The sequence below is a fragment of the Pseudochaenichthys georgianus genome, chromosome 10 (genome assembly GCF_902827115.2).
Source record: "Pseudochaenichthys georgianus chromosome 10, fPseGeo1.2, whole genome shotgun sequence".
Classification (NCBI taxonomy): Eukaryota; Metazoa; Chordata; class Actinopteri; order Perciformes; family Channichthyidae; genus Pseudochaenichthys; species Pseudochaenichthys georgianus.
In genome coordinates, this window is record NC_047512.1 from 30,288,804 (window position 1) to 30,307,426 (window position 18,623).

Sequence of the window (18,623 nt, forward strand, 5' to 3'; positions counted from 1 at the left end):
GACACTGTGTACTGATATAATGAACTTGGGGGATGGCGGGAGCATGGGCAGACACTGTCCCAGCTAGTGGTGCTGCGAAAAATAGGATGGAGGCAGAGGAAGTAAATTGAGTGCACAGAAGAGAGGAAGAGGCAAATAATGAAGGCAAACGCATGAGAGACAGAGAAGGGGGGCTGGCAATACCTGCGTTAAACTAGAAGAATATGTACTCTAATTAGAGCCGGCTAATGTGTCTCCAGGTATAAGGCTGTCGACATTTTCCTGAGAATAATTAGAAGCATGTATTGTCCAGGAGAGCAGCGCCGAGCTCCCTTTGTGCATCATTAACAGTTCAGCGACAACAAAAGAGGAGTTAATAGAATGTAATGTGGTCCGTTTGCTCAAATGGTCATTAGGGCAATGCAGAATAATTCCTTCCTCCTGTGCTTCACCCCCTGAAATGACTCCTCCCATGTTCCCCCTTTTTTTTTGCTTCAGTCGATTTCCCTCTATTCCCCCCCTCCTCGACCGCTGGAGAATTTTCTCTCCAATCTCTGTCCTCCTCCTAGATGATAACTATGATTTCATCAGTTTTTCGTAAAACACACAGAATCCTCCGTAAAGGAATGAATTATGCGTCGAAGAGACACAGCCAAATGTATAGATTTACAATTCCACACTCGAGTTCCCCACCGTGTTTTAATGCATCATAAACACTTGGTGTTTTTTGGTCTCTGTTCCAATAAAAACAGGGAGCGCGGGGGTGTAATATCTGGAGCTGGGGGAAATTAAAGCTGAAGTTCCTCTCTCCTCCTCGGTGCACTCCCAGCTCACACACACACACACACACACACACACACACACACACACACACACACACACACACACACACACACACACACACACACACACACACACACACACACACACACACACACACACACACACACACACACACACACACACACACACACACACACACACACACACACACACACACACACACACACACACACACACACACACACACACACACACACACACACACACACACACACACAGTTAATCAGCAGCCCAGAGAGAAATCTAAGACCACATCTACACCCAGTGGAGGGAACCTGATACAACCACATCTTTCTCCCCCGCCCACCCCTCCTTCCCACATTCCCCTCTTTCTCTTAATCATCAACACACACACTACTCCTGCTGATAAATTAGACACAAGGTTCAGTATGATTAACTAAAGTTAATAAGGGCTGAAAGTGATCTCAAACAAGGTAACCATAGAAGGGAAGTCTTTGAAACGAGGAAGAGTGCATTAGACGTTTTCTTTCTTTCTTTTTTCCATGTCTGCTTCTGCTGCTATTTGCAAAAAGTCCTTTCAGTGTGCGGTGACAAACATAACCCTTCTGACTGGTGGAAAAATAAATCATACTTTCAAGTGAAGACAAATGCCTTATCCGTTGGGAGTAGCCTCGGGCTATAGTCATAATGGCCTCTCTCTTACTTTCTGCCTCCCCCTCCCTCTCTCCCTCTCGCGCTTTCTTTTTGTCTCGAGGCAGGGAGTTTCCCTGAACTCGTTTAAAATGTCCACCCAAACCAGCCTTACACAGCACTAACGCTCAGGGCAGAGCAGGAGCAAGGTGGATATTCCTGTTTTAACACTTATTTTATGTCGAAGCCCCAAGGTAAAACTGCTGTTTAATAAAAAAAACACTCATCAGGAACACCTTGGACTTTTAAAAACAAAGTTACACTCAAAGCATATGGCTAGGGCTGCAACTAAAGTTTTTTTACTGTGTCGATGAATCTGGTGAAACATTTCTCAATTTGTTGATTCATTGTTAGATTTATAAATGTCACGATGTCAAAGGTTGTTGTCATATAAGTTAGTGTAGTGGTCGGCAATGGAACATCTTTAGTTCCAGGATATACTTCAGCTAGTAATAAAGTAGTGCGGAAGTAAAACAGTGCCATAAAATATTGTGATACAATGATGCAACTAAAATCCAGTAAGTAATTAAACTATGCACTTAGAATGAGATGAAACAGAAAGTAAAATGAAATGATCTACAGTAGACTAATGACGGTGTACTGTAAGATAGAGAAAATTATTAGGGTTAGTATGGAGTCAGATTTGGGTCAATATTCTAGCACGTAAAACAAGCTACTCACAGAGGAAAATGTGCTTTTACACGCGCATAAAATGACCGCCGCGCGCAGATTAAACCCCCGCGAGCGGCTATGCGCTCGCTCGCGAGAGAGACAGCCCTCTTGCTCCCTTGCGGGAGTGTCAGCCTCACTCGCTCTCGGATTCTGTCTACGCTCGTGAAAAGTTTCTGGCACTTTGGGGCGGAGTCACTGGACTTTGATTGACAGCTGCAAGTAAGCCCGGAGTTGCCAGGTTTGATAAATGCCTGAACTACCAAGAGCCGAGGAGTGAGAGCTGCATGATCAGTTGGACGAGATTGAATGGTAACGTTGTCCATAAAAAACTATTATATTCGTAAAGTGTACAGCTAATATATATATTAATTAATTTTATATAAAACAATATATTTTTGAGTGGGCTGTATCTGTCGAAAACTGCTACTATACTGTCTGCTGTATGCACCTCCCTTACGAAATGAACTATAAATGAACTAGTATTACTATAGTATACTATAAGAGTTGTATAGTGTCCTATAGTAAGTTTGTAGTGTTCTGTAGTATTTTTCAGCAGCTATTGTATTACTATAGTTTTTTCTGTAGTGCCATTTTATTAGCTATAGTAGCCCTATAATATTTCAATATACTCTGTATCTAGATCTTTGTAGTATTCCTATATTATTTTAAATAGTATAATATATGGTGTTTCTGTAGTTGTTTTTTGAACACACTATAGAACACTCCTAGTAATAGTATGATATTGTCATAATGAATGCATATTATTACTATAATGTTTGTAAAAGTATTGCACTCCTAGAATTAATGTCATTTTTTTTTATATCAAATGAATTGATATATATATATATATTAGCTGTACACTTTACGAATGTAATAGTTTTTTATGGACAACTTTACCATTCAATCTCGTCCAACTGATCTTGCAGCTCTCACTCCTCGGCTCTTGGTAGTTCAGGCATTTATCAAACCTGGCAACTCCGGGGTTCCTGGCAGCTGTCAATCAAAGTCCAGTGGCTCCACCCCAAAGTGTCAGAAACTTTTCACACGCGTGTAGACAGACGCGCGAGTGAGGCTGACACTCCCGCGAGGGAGCAAGAGGGCTGTCTCTCTCGCGAGCGAGAGGATAGCCGCTCGCGGGGGTTTAATCTGCGCGCGAGAGTCATTTTATGCGTGTGTAAAAGCACATTTTCCGCTCGTGAGTAGCTTGTTTTACGCGCTAGAATATTGACCCAAATCTGACTCCATAGTTAGGGTTTTGGGGAGTGCTCCGTACGAGCGCAGCGTTGTGCACGGGCTCTCGGGTACATATTTTTTGTTTAAAAACCTATTTAAAAACTCCTGTAATAAAACCAATAAAGGTTTATAAAAGCCCTATTTGGTCTGTGTTAAAAAAAATTAAATGAAATAAAAATAAATGCAATAAAAGGGATAGAAGAGAGCAGCGGCTGAAGCACAGGGTTAAAACCTGTACTCCTGCTCCCCGAGGGGGTCTCCCCTGGTGGGGTGTCCGAGGCTGGGTGGCCCTTCATAGTGTATATACGACAGATATATATCTTTCATTGTCAATATGTACATATATTTTCTTTTTCTTTTCTCTGAGATGTTTATATTTACTGTTTATCTTTGTTTATTGTCTACTCTTTTCCATTTCCACTTTTGCAATGCCTTGTTAACATGCTGCTGTGACCCAAGACATTCCCTAATTATCTTATCCTAAATGTCCCAAAATAGTCCAAGATGCTGTCATTAGGTGTCTTGTCACTCCAAAACCCAAAGATAACTCTTCACAAACACAGAAAAGCAGGAAATCTCCAGATTTAAGAAAATGGAATCAGCATTTTCTGCCATTTCTAGTCAAAAATGTATCAACCCTCAGAATAGTTGTTGATATTTGTTGTGTTGATACAGTAATGGATTGGTCGATAGTTGCAGCTCTACAAAATGTAACCACTCGTTTCTGATCTCGTGTCATGGCCTTAAAGTCGTGCATTCCCTATCCCTGCCGTGTGTGTTCGGGTCCTGGCTCGGCTCGGGGCCTGGCCTGGTGGTGGGCCAGCTGCAGAAGTCTGTCTCCTCTCCTCTCTCCCCTCTCTCGCCTCTCTCCCCTCTCTCCCCTCCTCATGCTCTCAGTGCTATCAGGTTGCCTGTCCTCCTCCTTCAGCCCATTACACAGGCCTCTTTATGCTGCTCTAAAAGCTGCTCATGTTCAAACACTCCTGGGAAAAGCTCCTTAAAACACGTCAAGAAGAGGGGCCCTGTCTGGTAAAATATTAATAGGAAGTTAATTGGTTGTTAATGGACTAGTGCTTGAGTAGGAATCACCCTCCATTAGACAGGCCACAGAAACAACCCATTCAGGGGTGTCATCTTACCGCCTCCACAATCTAATTGTTTTCCGGTCACTCTAGCTGTGAGTAACCTGGTGTTAAAGACATTATTGATGAACTTTTAGGTGAGGTTGAAAGAAGTATTGTGCACATTTCAATTCCATTTCAGCTTGGATAATGTGGGTTTTCATCCGTCTTTGAGTTGTTTTCTGTTGTCATACTCTCACATTCAAAGGCACATTGAATTTTTTCCATTTCCTTAACTTCCACATCAGGAAATCATTTCAACTTTTTGTTGTTTGTGGCTAGTGTGTTTGTGCTTTCCGTGGTTTGCCGTTACCCAGCAGAAGAAAAAAACCTTGTTCTGCAAGAGTAGGCATGTAATATTGATGCAGAGCAGACCGGGAGAAAACACCGAAATCAAATGGAATCTGAGCTAAGTTCAAATGTCGACATCAACACATACATTTTTGATCATTGCAAAAAAACCTACAAGAAACCATTCCTTTTAAGGTCAGAGTCAGAGGGGCATGTGCGGCGTGGAATATATTTAGAATTAAGTGATATTTCAGCATGTCTTTCAATCCTAAACTTCGTTCAGCTCCAATTAATTTATGAGAGGGACTTGTTGAAGGAGGTTGTTCAGGAAATGGGAGTTAAAATGGTGGTGGAGAGGTTACCCAGACAGACTACTTTTTACAGTACAGGGCTATTTTAATGAGATAAATAAACCAGCTCTCAGAGATATGTCATCGTCTCTTTAGCCCTACAGACATTTGTTAATGATGTAGAAAAAACATGTGATTTCATTTTCTATAACCAATTTTAAAAAGACAATTCTGATATTTATAAATGTAATTGTCATTTGGTTATTTATATTTCATATTCTAATAAAATGAAGCTTTAGCTTGCAGATGATATTAGTGCCAGGCAGAAACATCGTTTTCCCATGACTGTTCAATTTGAAATGTTTTTTAGCTGTTTTATTTAATACATTTTGTTTGTGTCTGTACATTTCTCTTAAATTCACAAAAAAGTAAATGTATATTTTTAAATGCATTATGTAAGCATCATTTTAGTGTCGAATTATGCTTGAATCCTTTTTTTTTTTTAAATCTGAAAACTTGTTATACAAAATAATTAATCTTATTGCATATCAACTGGGGAAATGAGGAAATGTCATGGTGATATCTATTAGTTAAACATTTCAACACGTTTTTTTGTGTTTTGAAAAATATATGACATTTTACAATATTTATCTTTAAAAGGCAGTTTTGTCAAAATAGTTTTTTTCACATACTTTGACTCGTAAATCTCCACATAGGAACATTTACCAAATGCGCAGTTTAATTCGTAATTCTATTTTAAAAGTTTTGTTTGTTTATGTATCTGATTTACGGAACATGTTATTCCTAAAAACATGGAGGAAATCGTTTTTTATGGCTACTGACAGTATTTCTATGATTTATGGAGTGATAAAAAGAGATATCCAAAACTCCCACCGCAACTTTATAAATTGACAATCATATGTCAACAAAATAAAACAACCAATTGTGAACATATGTGATTAAATAATCCCTAATTTGCATGTTCAATTCATGATATCAAATAATAATTGCCTTAGTATGAATAATAAACATGAATAGTTTCAAGTTGATATTTGTTTGTTTTTACTCCATTCCCCTGTAGAGCCTCCTTAAGTTTTCTCTATTTAACTCCGACTTACGCCTCTAATTGAAACACATTCTTTATTTACTCTCCCCTTTACTGCCATGACCTCCCATCTCGTGACTCTGACCATTTAATGGTAACCCTGTTCAAACATTGAGCAAATCCGTGTCCAATTACATTACCGAGCTAATGCGAATGGATCCAGCAGATGTTGCTTCTGCTGGGTCTCAGTTCTCTGCTGCAGATTCCGCAGCAGCCACTAGATGGTATTAAAGCACAGGCTGCCATTCTGATGCCAGATCTGCAAACATGGCTGTTTCCTCTAGGATGAATGGGAGAAATAAATCTCCCAGGCTTTCTTGTTTGAGTATGATATGTTCTAGTTTCCTGCTGAGATCTATTACCTGGCCGGGTGCAGCGTGCCATAATCCTGAGGGTGTGTAATGCACTGGCAGAAAATATGTCTGTCTGATGTTTTCTAAAAGCCTGTCTGTTCACTTTACTGCTTATCAGAGTGAAATGTAAAATATCAGACGGGGAATATGAGTATTACCATTAGCATGCACTCAAACTTGTGCCGTAATGCAAACCGTGTGCATTTCCTCCCACTCTGCGCTCGTTATTAATAACACACACTCATGCTTCAGTTGTTTATTATTCCATATTAAGCTGTAATTATTGCAACAAATGAGCAGATTCTTGGCTTGACCTTTTTATCGTTTCGCAGGAAGAAAAGCTACAATGGATACTGGATGATGATTCACAACAGAGCACTTTGCAAAGAACACTTTTTAAGAAAACTGTAGAAAAGTTACAACAGTATGAAATGTCGATCTTGGAAAAAACTAGATAATGTTTGACATTTAAAAACAAGCAAAAAAAAGTCACCAATAGTTAGTTAAATGATGAGTCATTCGCGACTATTTGGCCAAAATACTTTCTTCAGTGCGACCTTTTTTAAAAACTACAAAATTCATAAATATACAATTAAATGTTGTAGTCACTCACGGTGTAAAAAGAGTGTGTGTTGCCTCCGCCTAAACCATTAGTCGACTATTATGTCTAAGGATGAGAACAGCTTTCAGACATGTTTTTATACTCAGGCGAGACAGCGTTGCCTCTTAGCATGCATGCCGCGACGGTTTATTACCTGTCAATCAAATGTGATCATCTCAGGTGCTCACAATAACATTCATTGTTAAAAAGCTAATCCAAATGTCATACCACTGCACACAGACAGGCTATGATGATGTGAACTCTGCAAACAGGGTTTTCCCCTCCTGAAATTAAACATAACCTGTTGTCGGTTATACATATATGCAGAAGAAGAAGAAGAAGAAGTCTTACATGCCAGGTGTTTAGCCTGTGTGGAGGAAGTCATGCTAAAAAACGAGACATTTCATACAGATATCAGGCAGTAGGAGAACAGAGTAGATGCAATAAGATTGGAAGAATGTGCTGAATGCACTTCATTTAGCTTCAATGTGCTTCACTGTCACCCTGTAGTAGGTTAAAAAAAGGCTTACACCTCATGAAAGGATAAACCCTCTAGCCGTTTAAGCTTTTCCCAGAAGTGGCTGAAGCTCAAGTGACATAAAGGACAATCACGAGCCCACCCTTCAGCCCCCCCCAACCCCCCGCCACACCGCTCTAGGCTGTGTTGTGGAAAAGGATGGGCTTGACCATGCCCGAGAGGATTTTGGGAACATGGACGCTCACGATCTCGGAGATCATCTCTGGGAAGTTGACACGCGTCTGGAGGGACTGAGCTTGGATGAAGAGATCGTAGGTGAACTGGTGTAACTTCCTCACAATCTGAGAAGAAGAGGAGGGGTTATTAGCACTTGTGGAATCAAGTACATTTATTCAAGTATTTGCATTTATACTACTTAAAGGTCACCTATTATGCAAAATCCACTTTTTCATGTATTTTATACATCAACATGTGTCCCCTCTGTGTGAAGAGACTCTGAACGTTTCAGGAACAAAGATTCTCTCTCTTTTTGTCCTGATCCATTTCTATAAAAACAAGAGAATGAGCTGATCAGATTTTGGCCACTTTATGATGTCATAACGATTTGTTGGCTTGTGTAACCATTAGCCAATCACCAACCAAGGTAACCCCCCCCCCCCCCCCATTATCACCTGCATCTCCTCCTAGAGCACCATTGTGTTCTTTTTAACCAAATATCTCTCAGAGGGCGTGGGGAGGGGCTCCTTATTTTCATCTAAAGTGACAGACAGAGAATCAGCACTTTTGAAACAGGGCTGAAACAGAGGGGATTATGGGTAATGCTGCAATGATCTGTTTGGTGTTTGGAGCCAAACACTTCAGAGACATGTTTTGTATATATCTGAAACATGTAATATATTGACATTATAACAGGGGACCTTTAATACTCCACTAAGGGTTGCACTTTTTGAAAATAAATCCCTATTTGCAATTATTCTTGACTGGAATTACAATATGATTCATAATGGGAATAATCAATTTTGAACATTATCATAGAAATATAGAGTAAAATGATCATAGTGTGATTTGTTTGTGTGTAAAGAGAATCTGTAGGCTGTGACTGCTCTGCAGCAACACAGACATTTCAATAGAACAATATTTCACATATTTTGCCTCCACTGGATATTGCACTAGTGCATGAGGTAATTTAAATAACATATTAAAACAAATTTCAACCCTAACTACATTTCAAAATGTAATTTTCTTAAATATATTTCTTACTACACTAAATCTATCTGGCAGCTTTAGTTACTTAACAGATTCAGATTATTAGCTAATCGAAACCAGCGCCACCTTTAACAGCTAGGTGGGTAACTCATATGTAAAGTTACCAATAAATGAATATCTCATTTCATTTAGTAAGAATGAATGTAAATAATATATTAAAGGAAGGATAAAAAACATTAGTTTGACAGCAGCTCTTCAGATAATGTTTAAATGTTGCGTTCAAAGCGAGATACATGCATTATTATAAAATTCAAAAGGCTGGGAGGACGTTGACTAATGGATTTGAGGAACTGTCAAGAAGATTTAAAGAAAAAAACTCTCCAACGATCAGCCTCTTTCAAAATAATGGGAACATCATAAACAATACTATAAAAGATAGTAGTAAAGTAAAAGATAAAATGATTTTAAAAAAAAAGATTGTATTGGATAGGAATCTTAGAGCGGAGATTATGCCGAGTGAGTACATTTAGTATTTCAGGAATATCGTGATTCCAATACTTCTGTAACTTTACTCAAGTAAGATTTTGAATGCATCACCTGTGACAGAGTGTTTGCAATGTGTCACAATCTATTAATGCTACTTTGACTTTGCAAAGTACTTCTTCCACTGGTGGTTATTAGTGACAGAGATGTGACGCGTGTATACAGCATTGAAAGAGAACAAAGCCCTCAGATAAAGGGGGAAAGGGAAAAAGACATGGAAGCTGTCTCCTGCCATGAGATTTAAGAGGTGGTTTAAGAGATGACACTCATTGTGCCGCTGTAAGCCCCTCAGGCAAGGGGAAGCCGAGGGGTCTGAACTGCAGGGTCTTGATCAACTCCGCTTTTTCTGCCTTAAGGGCCCTGCCAGACAATCCCTGGCTGCCTGGCTGATCTGAGATGTGAGTGGGACACTGACAAAGCTGAGCCTTTAAGAGTAAATCCACAGTGAAAGATTTGAGGCTCAAAATGCCGCAGCTCGGCTCTCTTCGGGGGGAAACTTTCCAGCGTTTCTGGGCTCGCCTCAACCACCGAAGGTTTACTTCTTTAGATTGCTATTACCAATTAGTTTTACAAGCTATGACGACAGTACTGAGGAGCAAAGCAGTCCATGTGCACCCTCTAGTGGTGGCATCACAAACAGCAATCTGTAGTAATATCTCCATTAACAGAGTTGTTTATAGTCCAGGTATGCACAGTTTTAGGAATAATAACCTCAAATATACTTTCGTTAATAATAATAATACTAACTTGAAATGATATAGCTCCTTTCAAAAAAGCCAAGGACGCTTAAGAAACCCATGAACACTTTCTTTCAGGTTTAAATTACTTTATTTATCTTTGCATCTTCTGTACATGAAGTAGAGGGATGTGCAAATTATAGTAAAACAAAAACAATAAAAGGGTTGTATAGCATTTATTGGAACCATTTAATTTAGTAAAAAACAACACATTTTGAATTGTGTTGTTTATTTTATTCTTATTCTTATTCTTATTTGTTTAAGACTGTGGAATACTCACCTTGGATTGTAGGACAAAAAACTCCTTGAGAATGAATTAAAAACAAGTTTTTAACTTTAAACCTTTGAAATATGGATCTTAATATGGGCTAACCTGACTTGTGACATGTTGTTGTTGTTGTGTTGTGATTCAACTGTTGCTATTTCTCTCAACGTTGCTATGCATTGTTAGTTTCTTATCTTTTCTTGCTTCGTAAAGCATTAATAGACACTATGGTGGATAGTGTATGTATAATGTTCATAAACACATACAAAGAAAGATACCTGTTGTTCTGTAAGGCATTATTTTCTTTTATAGCTGCTCTTTTTTCTTTAAAGCTTTTGTGGTTTCACAATTAATACTACTTTAACTAAATGCAGCATACAGTTCTTCTGACTCAGGCTGGACTTTAAGCTTTTCAAGGCACTTGCCTGTTAGACACTTCGGTCTGTTAAATGTTTATTGTGGCGTGATAAAGGCGTCTACCAAGAGCAATGTTGGTGTGCTAGTAAAAAACAGATGTAAAACTATTTATATTGTCATAACTGGTGCAAGTTTCCTTGGTTGATTTAATATGCTCTGAATTTTATTTGCACAAATAAAATTCCCTCCTTCCCTCTCACGATGTTGGCACTGTGAGCAATGTGTATTCCAGTCAACCTGAGGTTTACAACATCACACTAATCACCTGCAGGTGTGAAGAATATCAAAAGAACAGATGATGTTTCATGATGTTTCATGTTTGCATCTGCAGACGTGATCAGCTGATGCTGCTGTTCCCTGTTGATACTGTATATTAGTTTGAATGTGCGTCTTACAGCTACAGCATTACATAGTGCGGTGCAGAGATGATGTATGTTTGTAGAAAGACCCGGAAGGTATCATAGCCAAGGCCTCCCTCCCTGGGATATTTCCACACATTTATGATAGTCTCCACATATTAACACCACTTTTATAATAATAGTTGAAGCTAAAATCCAACTGCCAGAAGTAAAAGCTATAAACAAACTACATCACGGTAGCATGGCTGTGCCTCTGCTAAGCTAAAGGTGGCTAATGTTCCATCGGATGACATTTCGAAATCTTTTTTAAGACACTTGTTAGCAACCGCACCTTTTTAAACAATGTTAAGGCTTCAGGCATTCACGAGTGAGGCATTCACTGACGCATTTTATATCATGGAACAAAACTGGAAATCTTGTGAGCTTGAATACACCACAGACCTTATTTCAGATATCTAACCAAAACCTAATTATTAACTAAAACCTCATTTGTATATCTTATTTGATCTTTTATTGCACATTCTTACTTTTATTATATAGTACATTATATTTGTATTAGTTATTTTATTCATTCTATAATGGAACAACTGTCACAAAAACCAGCTTCCCCCTGATTATTTAAGTATTTCTAATTTTGATTAATTCAAAAATACGAGGAACCCTGGAAGTGCTGAATGCTAACTCATTTCCGGGTTTTAGGACTCATTCCTGCACCACTCTATTGGCTGGGACTAGATTAAGGAGGATGGAAAATGTGAGTTTAATCCTTACAGTAATTGTATATGAGTCACTGCTACCACCAGAGGGTGACTCAGTACTTTCCCTGAGATTATACAATCGGTGTACAGAAGCTGAACCAGGAGGTGGTGACACTCTGCTACGTGTGCAGTGGCAGGCTGGGGATTTGTTCCCCAATGTCGTACCCTGGGTTCACCCTTCGAGGAAAAAAACCCTTTTATCAGGATGACATTACTGTCTGTCTGCAACTGAAATGAAATGGACCACTGCTTGAATTTTAAACATAATAGCTGATAAAGTAAGTGAGGAATTAAATGATTAACAAACTTAGAGTGGCGCAGCTAGTTGAACTTTGATACACACTGAATCTGGTTCATGGATGTCCTTGACGCTAGTTTAAATTACATACAGGTGAAAGTTTAAAGTCACAGCATTTAACCAGATCCCACTCTGATGTTTCATTTGAATATATTTAAATGTAATTTAAAAACTGTAATTACTCTGCTAACTTAACTGTAAATTGTATCTTGTATATGACATGTTGTGAGTTTGTGTTATGCTGGCCTATCATAATGTACAACACCTTCAATTCTGTATATTTACATTGTGTATTCAATATTTTAATAGTTCTATTTTCTCATTTATAACACTTTTCTCACGCTGTATTTATGACGGCGATAAACCTGACGGCGATAAACCTGACTCTTATTCTGGGATTGAACTGTTTTTCATTTTGTTCGATTTCGCAATGGCTGTTGACTTTTCCCTCGTCATATACGTGTAGAATAGTGTGTATTACCGACTGGAGGTAGTCCAGCAGCTGAGTGAGCTGGAACAGCCTCTGTGTGCGGGTGGTCTCTCCGCGGTGGCTCGCCAAGCGGTCCAGCTCCTTTATGTAGGAGGTCCGCAGTTCATCAAAACAACGCTGGTTCTTCAGGCCCTCCACTGGCACTGTGACCACAAACCCAGAACACAACAATAAATCTCACGGACATTATCCATCCCATCAATTCCCAGAAGAATGGCTGAACTCTATTATACTCTTATTTCACTTGCTCGACATGACATTCAACGTATTATTTCCTTTTTCCCAGCGAACTCACTGATGCTGAAGAGGACCAGGGCCTTCATGCAGAGGAACTCCTCCTGGGTGACCTTCAGCATGCAGAACCTTTGGGAGAGCACCTTCATCCTCACACAGTGTTCATACATACTGGACACTTGCATCCGCTGGCTGCAGGGGGAATACAAAAAATGGACGATGTGAGTGAGAGAAAGGAGAAGGAGCACCAGCTACGACATAAGGAGGAGGCAAAGAGAGCGTCAGGCGAGGAAGAAAAGAAGGAGGATAATTAATGGACGCCGAAGTGGAAAAAGCAGCAGAGGTGAGAATAAAATGAGTTGGATAATGGAAAAGGGAACGACGTAGAGCCTGAGAAAAATGAGGGTCAGCAACGAGGGCAGGCGTATCCATTTCCATGCAGTTCAGAAGCAGCCCGAGAGAGTGACAGAGGTCTAATGCAGGTGTTTTGCTAATGTCGCACAAAGTGAAAGCTGCTCCGAGGGCCCGAGGCTGGTTTTACCATTCTCAGCGACACGCTCGTTAAAAAACGGAAAGCTATTAAAGAAATGGCAGAGTGGTTAGATACTTCTGTTTTATCAAGTGCAACGTTTACTTTCAAAACTCCGCGTGAAGTTTGCTGAAAGTACAGAGAAAGGACAAAAAGCAGGAGTCGAGGTGTCAGGAAACATTTTTTTGATAAAGGCTGGAGGAGGTTGTGGCGCGAATCAGAAAAAAACAAACTCTACACCGCTGAAGTTCTTGGGGACTGATGGTTTCGTGGAGATGAAACAGAATAATTCATCTGAGGTGATCCCTCTGCGGCCACGTGAATCAGACGCAAAGGGAAATGTAAGAACACAACAGACTTGTTTACTGTCTCGCTTAGAAAAAGGCGCCATTCATCGTGTTATTTCTTATAAATCTTTCTCTGAAGCTTGTATTCCTAAGTGGCTTTTCTTTCCCATCACGGTGACAAGTGAAAACTCTTCGTATTCCACCAAAGCCAAATGTCACAGTGATTACTACAGCGGTTAAGGGCCGCCACAAACTTTATTTGTCTGCTAAAGAAACTGCGACATGACAAACTTCTTCTAACTTCCATTCTTTGAAAGCAATATCAGAACTTTGGTTCAAGTATTTTTTCACTACTTACTCATTGAACACCAGGTCTGGAGCAAAGTAGAGCAGGGAGCTGTTGGTGAGTGTGTAGGACCTCCATCCCAACGCAAACACCATCACCCCCATCCATGACAACTGAATCACAGACATCTGATCATCCACGTGCATGTCACGGAAACCTGTAAAAAACACATCATGAAATCACACTCCCCAGTTCAGTTGAATAGATATCAACACTTCATACTACACTGAACAAAAATATAAACGCAACACTTTTGTTTTTCCTCCCATTTTTCAACACTACCCCTCACACCAGATACTGACTGGTTTTCGGACCCCCCCAATAATGCAAAAATGCACATTTCAGAGTGGCCTTTCATTGTGGCCAGCCTAAAGCACACCTGTGCAATAATCATGCTGTCTAATCAGCATCTTGATATGCCACACCTGTGAGGTGGGATGGATTATCTCGGCAAAGGAGAAGTGCTCACTATCACAGATTTTTTCAGATTTGTGAACAATATTTGAGAGAAATGGTTATTTTGTGTATATAGAAAATGTTTTAGATCTTTGAGTTCATCTCATGAAAAATGGGAGCAAAAACAAAAGTGTTGCGTTTATATTTTTGTTCAGTGTAATTAAAAGAAGAATCACTGCAGTGTGGATACAGTGTTTGCCTTTTCCACCCATAAATATGAGCGTACCCCCCTCTAGTGGTCTATTTATGAACAGGTTTGGAAGGGATTGGCTCATCAAACTGATGTTCAAAATGCATCAAATCCTGGCGAGGCTTGCCATCTGGTGATGTCGTGGCCTTGCCCCAAGATTACAATTATAAAACCAGGTATCAGACATTTCCTGACGATGTAAATGACTGGGAAATGTAATCTACCTCTCAGTGTTGTCTATCTTGCTCAGAAAGTGTGACCTCGCTGGTTTTGCTAAGCTTAAAACAATACAATCTGTCTGGACACACCAGCTAAAAACACCTACATGTGGTGTTGACTCGTGTACAAGTCAACCTTGGCCCACAGTGGTTTACCTGGTATTGCCTTGGCCCAGCGCACCACAGTAACCAGCTGTCTCTCCCCCAGCTCATTGAGGCTGGTGAGCAAGGACACAGGGCTGTCTGGCTGCGCGTGATCGTGCCCGGCATTGACGACAGCCGGCTCTATGGCCTGCAAGACGCTGAGCAGGGAGCGGCAGGAGCGCACGCTTGGGGGAATCCCTGAAGCCAGGCAAGCTACTGAAGACATACAGAAGAAGAGTATTAAAGTAACATTACAAGTAAAACTATATTAAGTGGAATTTATGAGACACTTATCCTCACTTTGAGCCGCTACAGCTGCACTTCCAGGCTCCAAGATGGCATCTCTGTTTCCCCAGGGAGCCGGAGGAAGCTCCTCCTCTCCGCTCCTCGGCTGTCCGGCTCCCTTAAGCCTACGACCTAGACAAGGAGAAGAAAACAGGGCCGAAAGGAGATAACAAGTCTGCATGTATACGTTGTTTTGTCTGATTTATTACACAATAAATAAAAACAAATCAGGGGAAAAAAACGAAACGAGTATAAACCAGATTCTGTTCCTTATCACTGCAGAGGGGCAAGGCCAGGAAAAAGCTCTTCTGAAACGAATTTGTTACACTGTATTTAAACAGGGACATTTGATTAGTCAGCTCTGATCCAATACATGTAAGCTATCTAACCACCACCTTTTCAAATGAAAATCCCTCATACTTTCCATTCTCAGTCTCTCTTTGGGATTTTATATTTAGTCCCTCACCTTTGAGGCTCATTCCTGACATGAAGCACCTCTTTAAACGGCACGAGGCGCAGTTTTTCCTCCGCAGCTTGTCGATGGTGCAGTCATTCCGGCTGGCACACAGATGGTTCTGCTTACCTGGTGGTACAGAAAGGTTTCGGGGGAATGAGGTAGCGTTTTCAACAATGATTAGGCTTCCACTCATAGTGCTGATATGTGGGTGTTTACTGATAACATGAAATAACTCGCCCTCATGTAAGGTCACTTTGCCCTGCCTGAATGCACCAACGAGTGGGCGTAAGAAATTAAATCAGCGCGAGTGATTGTGTGTGTCTTTGTGTGCACTCGTGTGTTTAAATTGGTGTAGCACCCACCTGCAGCGGCTCTCTTGAAGAATACTTTGCAGCTGCCGCAGGTGACGGCTCCGTAGTGACAACCTGAGGCATCGTCGCTGCAAACCTGACACACTCTCCTGTCCGACAGATACACACCTGGGAACAAATCCTCATGCCTGGACACATAAAACATAAACAAACATATGAAAGAGAAAGAATTCACCAGTGGACACAGATTCTGCATTTTTGAAATGGTTTCATCATTAACAGTTGCAAATAGCATGAACAAAGGCAGACAGTCAAACTTTAGGTCACAAGGTTTTGTCTCAGAGATCTGTTAAGACCTTCAGGGCACTAATTCCCTAAATCCAATCCAGTTATAAAACATTTCCCTATTCCATGATTGATTATATAACAAGTGAGGCACATCTGTGATTAACCAGCAAAGTTAGATGTTTTCATTGTGTATTCAATCAGGACATTCTCTTCTATTCAAAGCCAGATGCAGCAACAGGTGCTGTATCTCTTGTTTACAGTGACAGTGGTATATTAAGTGGTATTTTATGTAGTTAGTCACAGCACAGTCCAAGTTAGGTAAACTTTGATTCAGTCTAGCTACACACTAAAACACAACTTGGCCAAGGCCAAGATGAGCATATGTAGCTGTTAGAGCCCAAATTATTTATTGCTGATTACACAAGCTGTCCCTGCAGCACAACTGGGCACCAGCATAAGGCATAGCAGAGGATAATGCAATGTTGGGTGGATTTTATTTATTTGTGCAGCCATGTCCAAATATCCTCTGCGGCTCTATATATAAATATCAAGAAGAACAGGAGGAGATTGCAGCTTTAGACAATGGATTTAATAAAGGATCAAGTTGATAACCCTTATTTAAAAATCCAACAAAGCAACATGCAACAACTGGGCAGATGAAAGCATGGTCACTACACAATGTTCACGGTGCATTTGTCCTTTTATTTCTGACAAAAAAAAGATGAACTTGGGCGGACAGAATGAAGCCCTCAGTATAATTGCACTCGATATTATGCCAACAAAAACCAAGTCAAAACAAATCATTGAAACGTACTTACCTAAAAGTGCGATCAGAGCAATCCAGCCAAACAGATGGTTCAGTCTTGATAGTGGAAAGAGTGCCGTGTCCTTGAGGAATTACACTTTGGTAACTTTCCATTTGGCCATAGCCGTGTGTCATCGCTGCTCGCATGCCACCTTTGTCCTCCTTGTTGTACCAGAGACAGTGGCATTCCTGCATGGATCCGAGAGATGCTGGCCCACAGTTACAGTATTTGCACAACAAATTACGTCCGCTTAAACCGCCCCTCTCCGGCTCGGATCGATTGCTTCGGGCGCACCACGCTCCCGGAGTGTCCCTGTATAGGTTTGGATTTGCGGAGTACGCAGAGTATGGTATCAAAGGCAACATCTCTTCCACCTGAGAGGGCGCGGGCAGCTCTTCCTGCGGGTTGATGAACAGGTTAGACTCCCTGCAGACATACCTAGATAATACAGGGTTACGCGCCCCGTTCTGCGCGCTGTCTATGTCCCCCGATGTGAGCAGATCCATGCAGCTCACCTGCTGAATGCCGTGGCACACTTCTCCAAAGTCGTCTTTAAAGGCAGTGTCACGTAATAGAAGCTGGTCTGAGTTGACATTAGGAGCCGTTTGTAACTCCTGAACTCCCCGGGAACTACTCTCCATGGTGTGGTGGAAGTCTGCGAATATGCTGCTGCTGCCGGAGCACTGATTCATGTTGTTAAGCGGAGAGGACACTGAGTCTAAACCAAGTGACACCGATACTGCCTTACTTAGCTCAGCGGTAGTTGGGCAAGAAGCACAGGTGTCCGCAGTGTCCGCGCGCTCGTTTATTAAAGAGTTTGATATTTCTTCTAAGCTCGAGCGAAAGGCCATCTTCCGCTTCCGTCAAGACAGTACTGTGTGAGCAGTGTGCTGGTTACACTGGGAAACAAAATAAAACAACGCACTTCAGGCGAGAAAACGCCTACCCTGCGAGACTCCGGTCATGTGTCGGCGGAGGAGGAAATAATACAGAGCAGCGGGCTGTCGACGTACAGGGAAGGGACGTCCCGCCGAGCTGTTCCGCGAATGAAAGCAGGGCTGGATACTTGTTTCCTATTGCCTTTTTTCTTTTTTTACAAAGCTCCGTTGTATTTCCGCGGGGGCAGAGCAGAAACTCGCTCCATAAATAACGATTACAACTTTGTAACTTGTCTTTGAACTCTGGCATGTTTAGTTCTCGTGAGTGAGAATAGCAAGGATTAAATTATCGCCACATCATGACAGGCTTCTTTAGAAACATTCTCACCTAAAGCTGCCATGTTTGTTCAGAATTGGATTTTCTAAATTATAATATTCTCTTTCTCAGTATGTTGTGGACAATTAAAGGTGAGCTTGTTTGTATTCGGTTGTCTTATTTACACG

At 40.8% G+C, this 18,623-nt stretch overlaps 1 protein-coding gene across 2 annotated transcripts; it reads right to left on the reverse strand.

The window, feature by feature from the left end:
- Positions 1-6,779: 6,779 nt before the first annotated feature.
- On the reverse strand, positions 6,780-18,250 carry LOC117453669 (progesterone receptor-like). Of its 2 annotated transcripts, XM_034092577.2 has the most exons (10): positions 17,757-18,250; positions 17,254-17,639; positions 16,199-16,335; positions 15,846-15,962; positions 15,395-15,511; positions 15,107-15,310; positions 14,099-14,243; positions 12,986-13,116; positions 12,682-12,833; positions 6,780-7,958 (listed from the first exon to the last, which is right to left on the reverse strand). In XM_034092577.2, exons 1-10 carry the CDS (start codon positions 18,090-18,092, stop codon positions 7,794-7,796), a joined length of 1,890 nt encoding a protein of 629 aa, XP_033948468.1. In that variant the 5' UTR covers positions 18,093-18,250; the 3' UTR covers positions 6,780-7,793. The 2 variants fall into 2 exon arrangements, with proteins under 2 accessions (XP_033948468.1, XP_033948467.1); XM_034092576.2 differs by having other exon boundaries at positions 17,254-18,250.
- Between the last annotated feature and the right edge of the window lie 373 nt (positions 18,251-18,623).

Excerpts from the sequence above, each read along its gene's own strand:
- LOC117453669 (XM_034092576.2), bottom strand. The coding sequence starts at position 18,092 with ATGGCCTTTCGCTCGAGCTTAGAAGAAATATCAAACTCTTTAATAAAC. Across the intron at positions 15,963-16,198 it reads CTTCAAGAGAGCCGCTGCAG|GTAAGCAGAACCATCTGTGT; the intron begins GTGGGTGCTACA and ends CTGTACCACCAG. Across the intron at positions 12,834-12,985 it reads CCTGGTCCTCTTCAGCATCA|TGCCAGTGGAGGGCCTGAAG; the intron begins GTGAGTTCGCTG and ends TTGTGGTCACAG.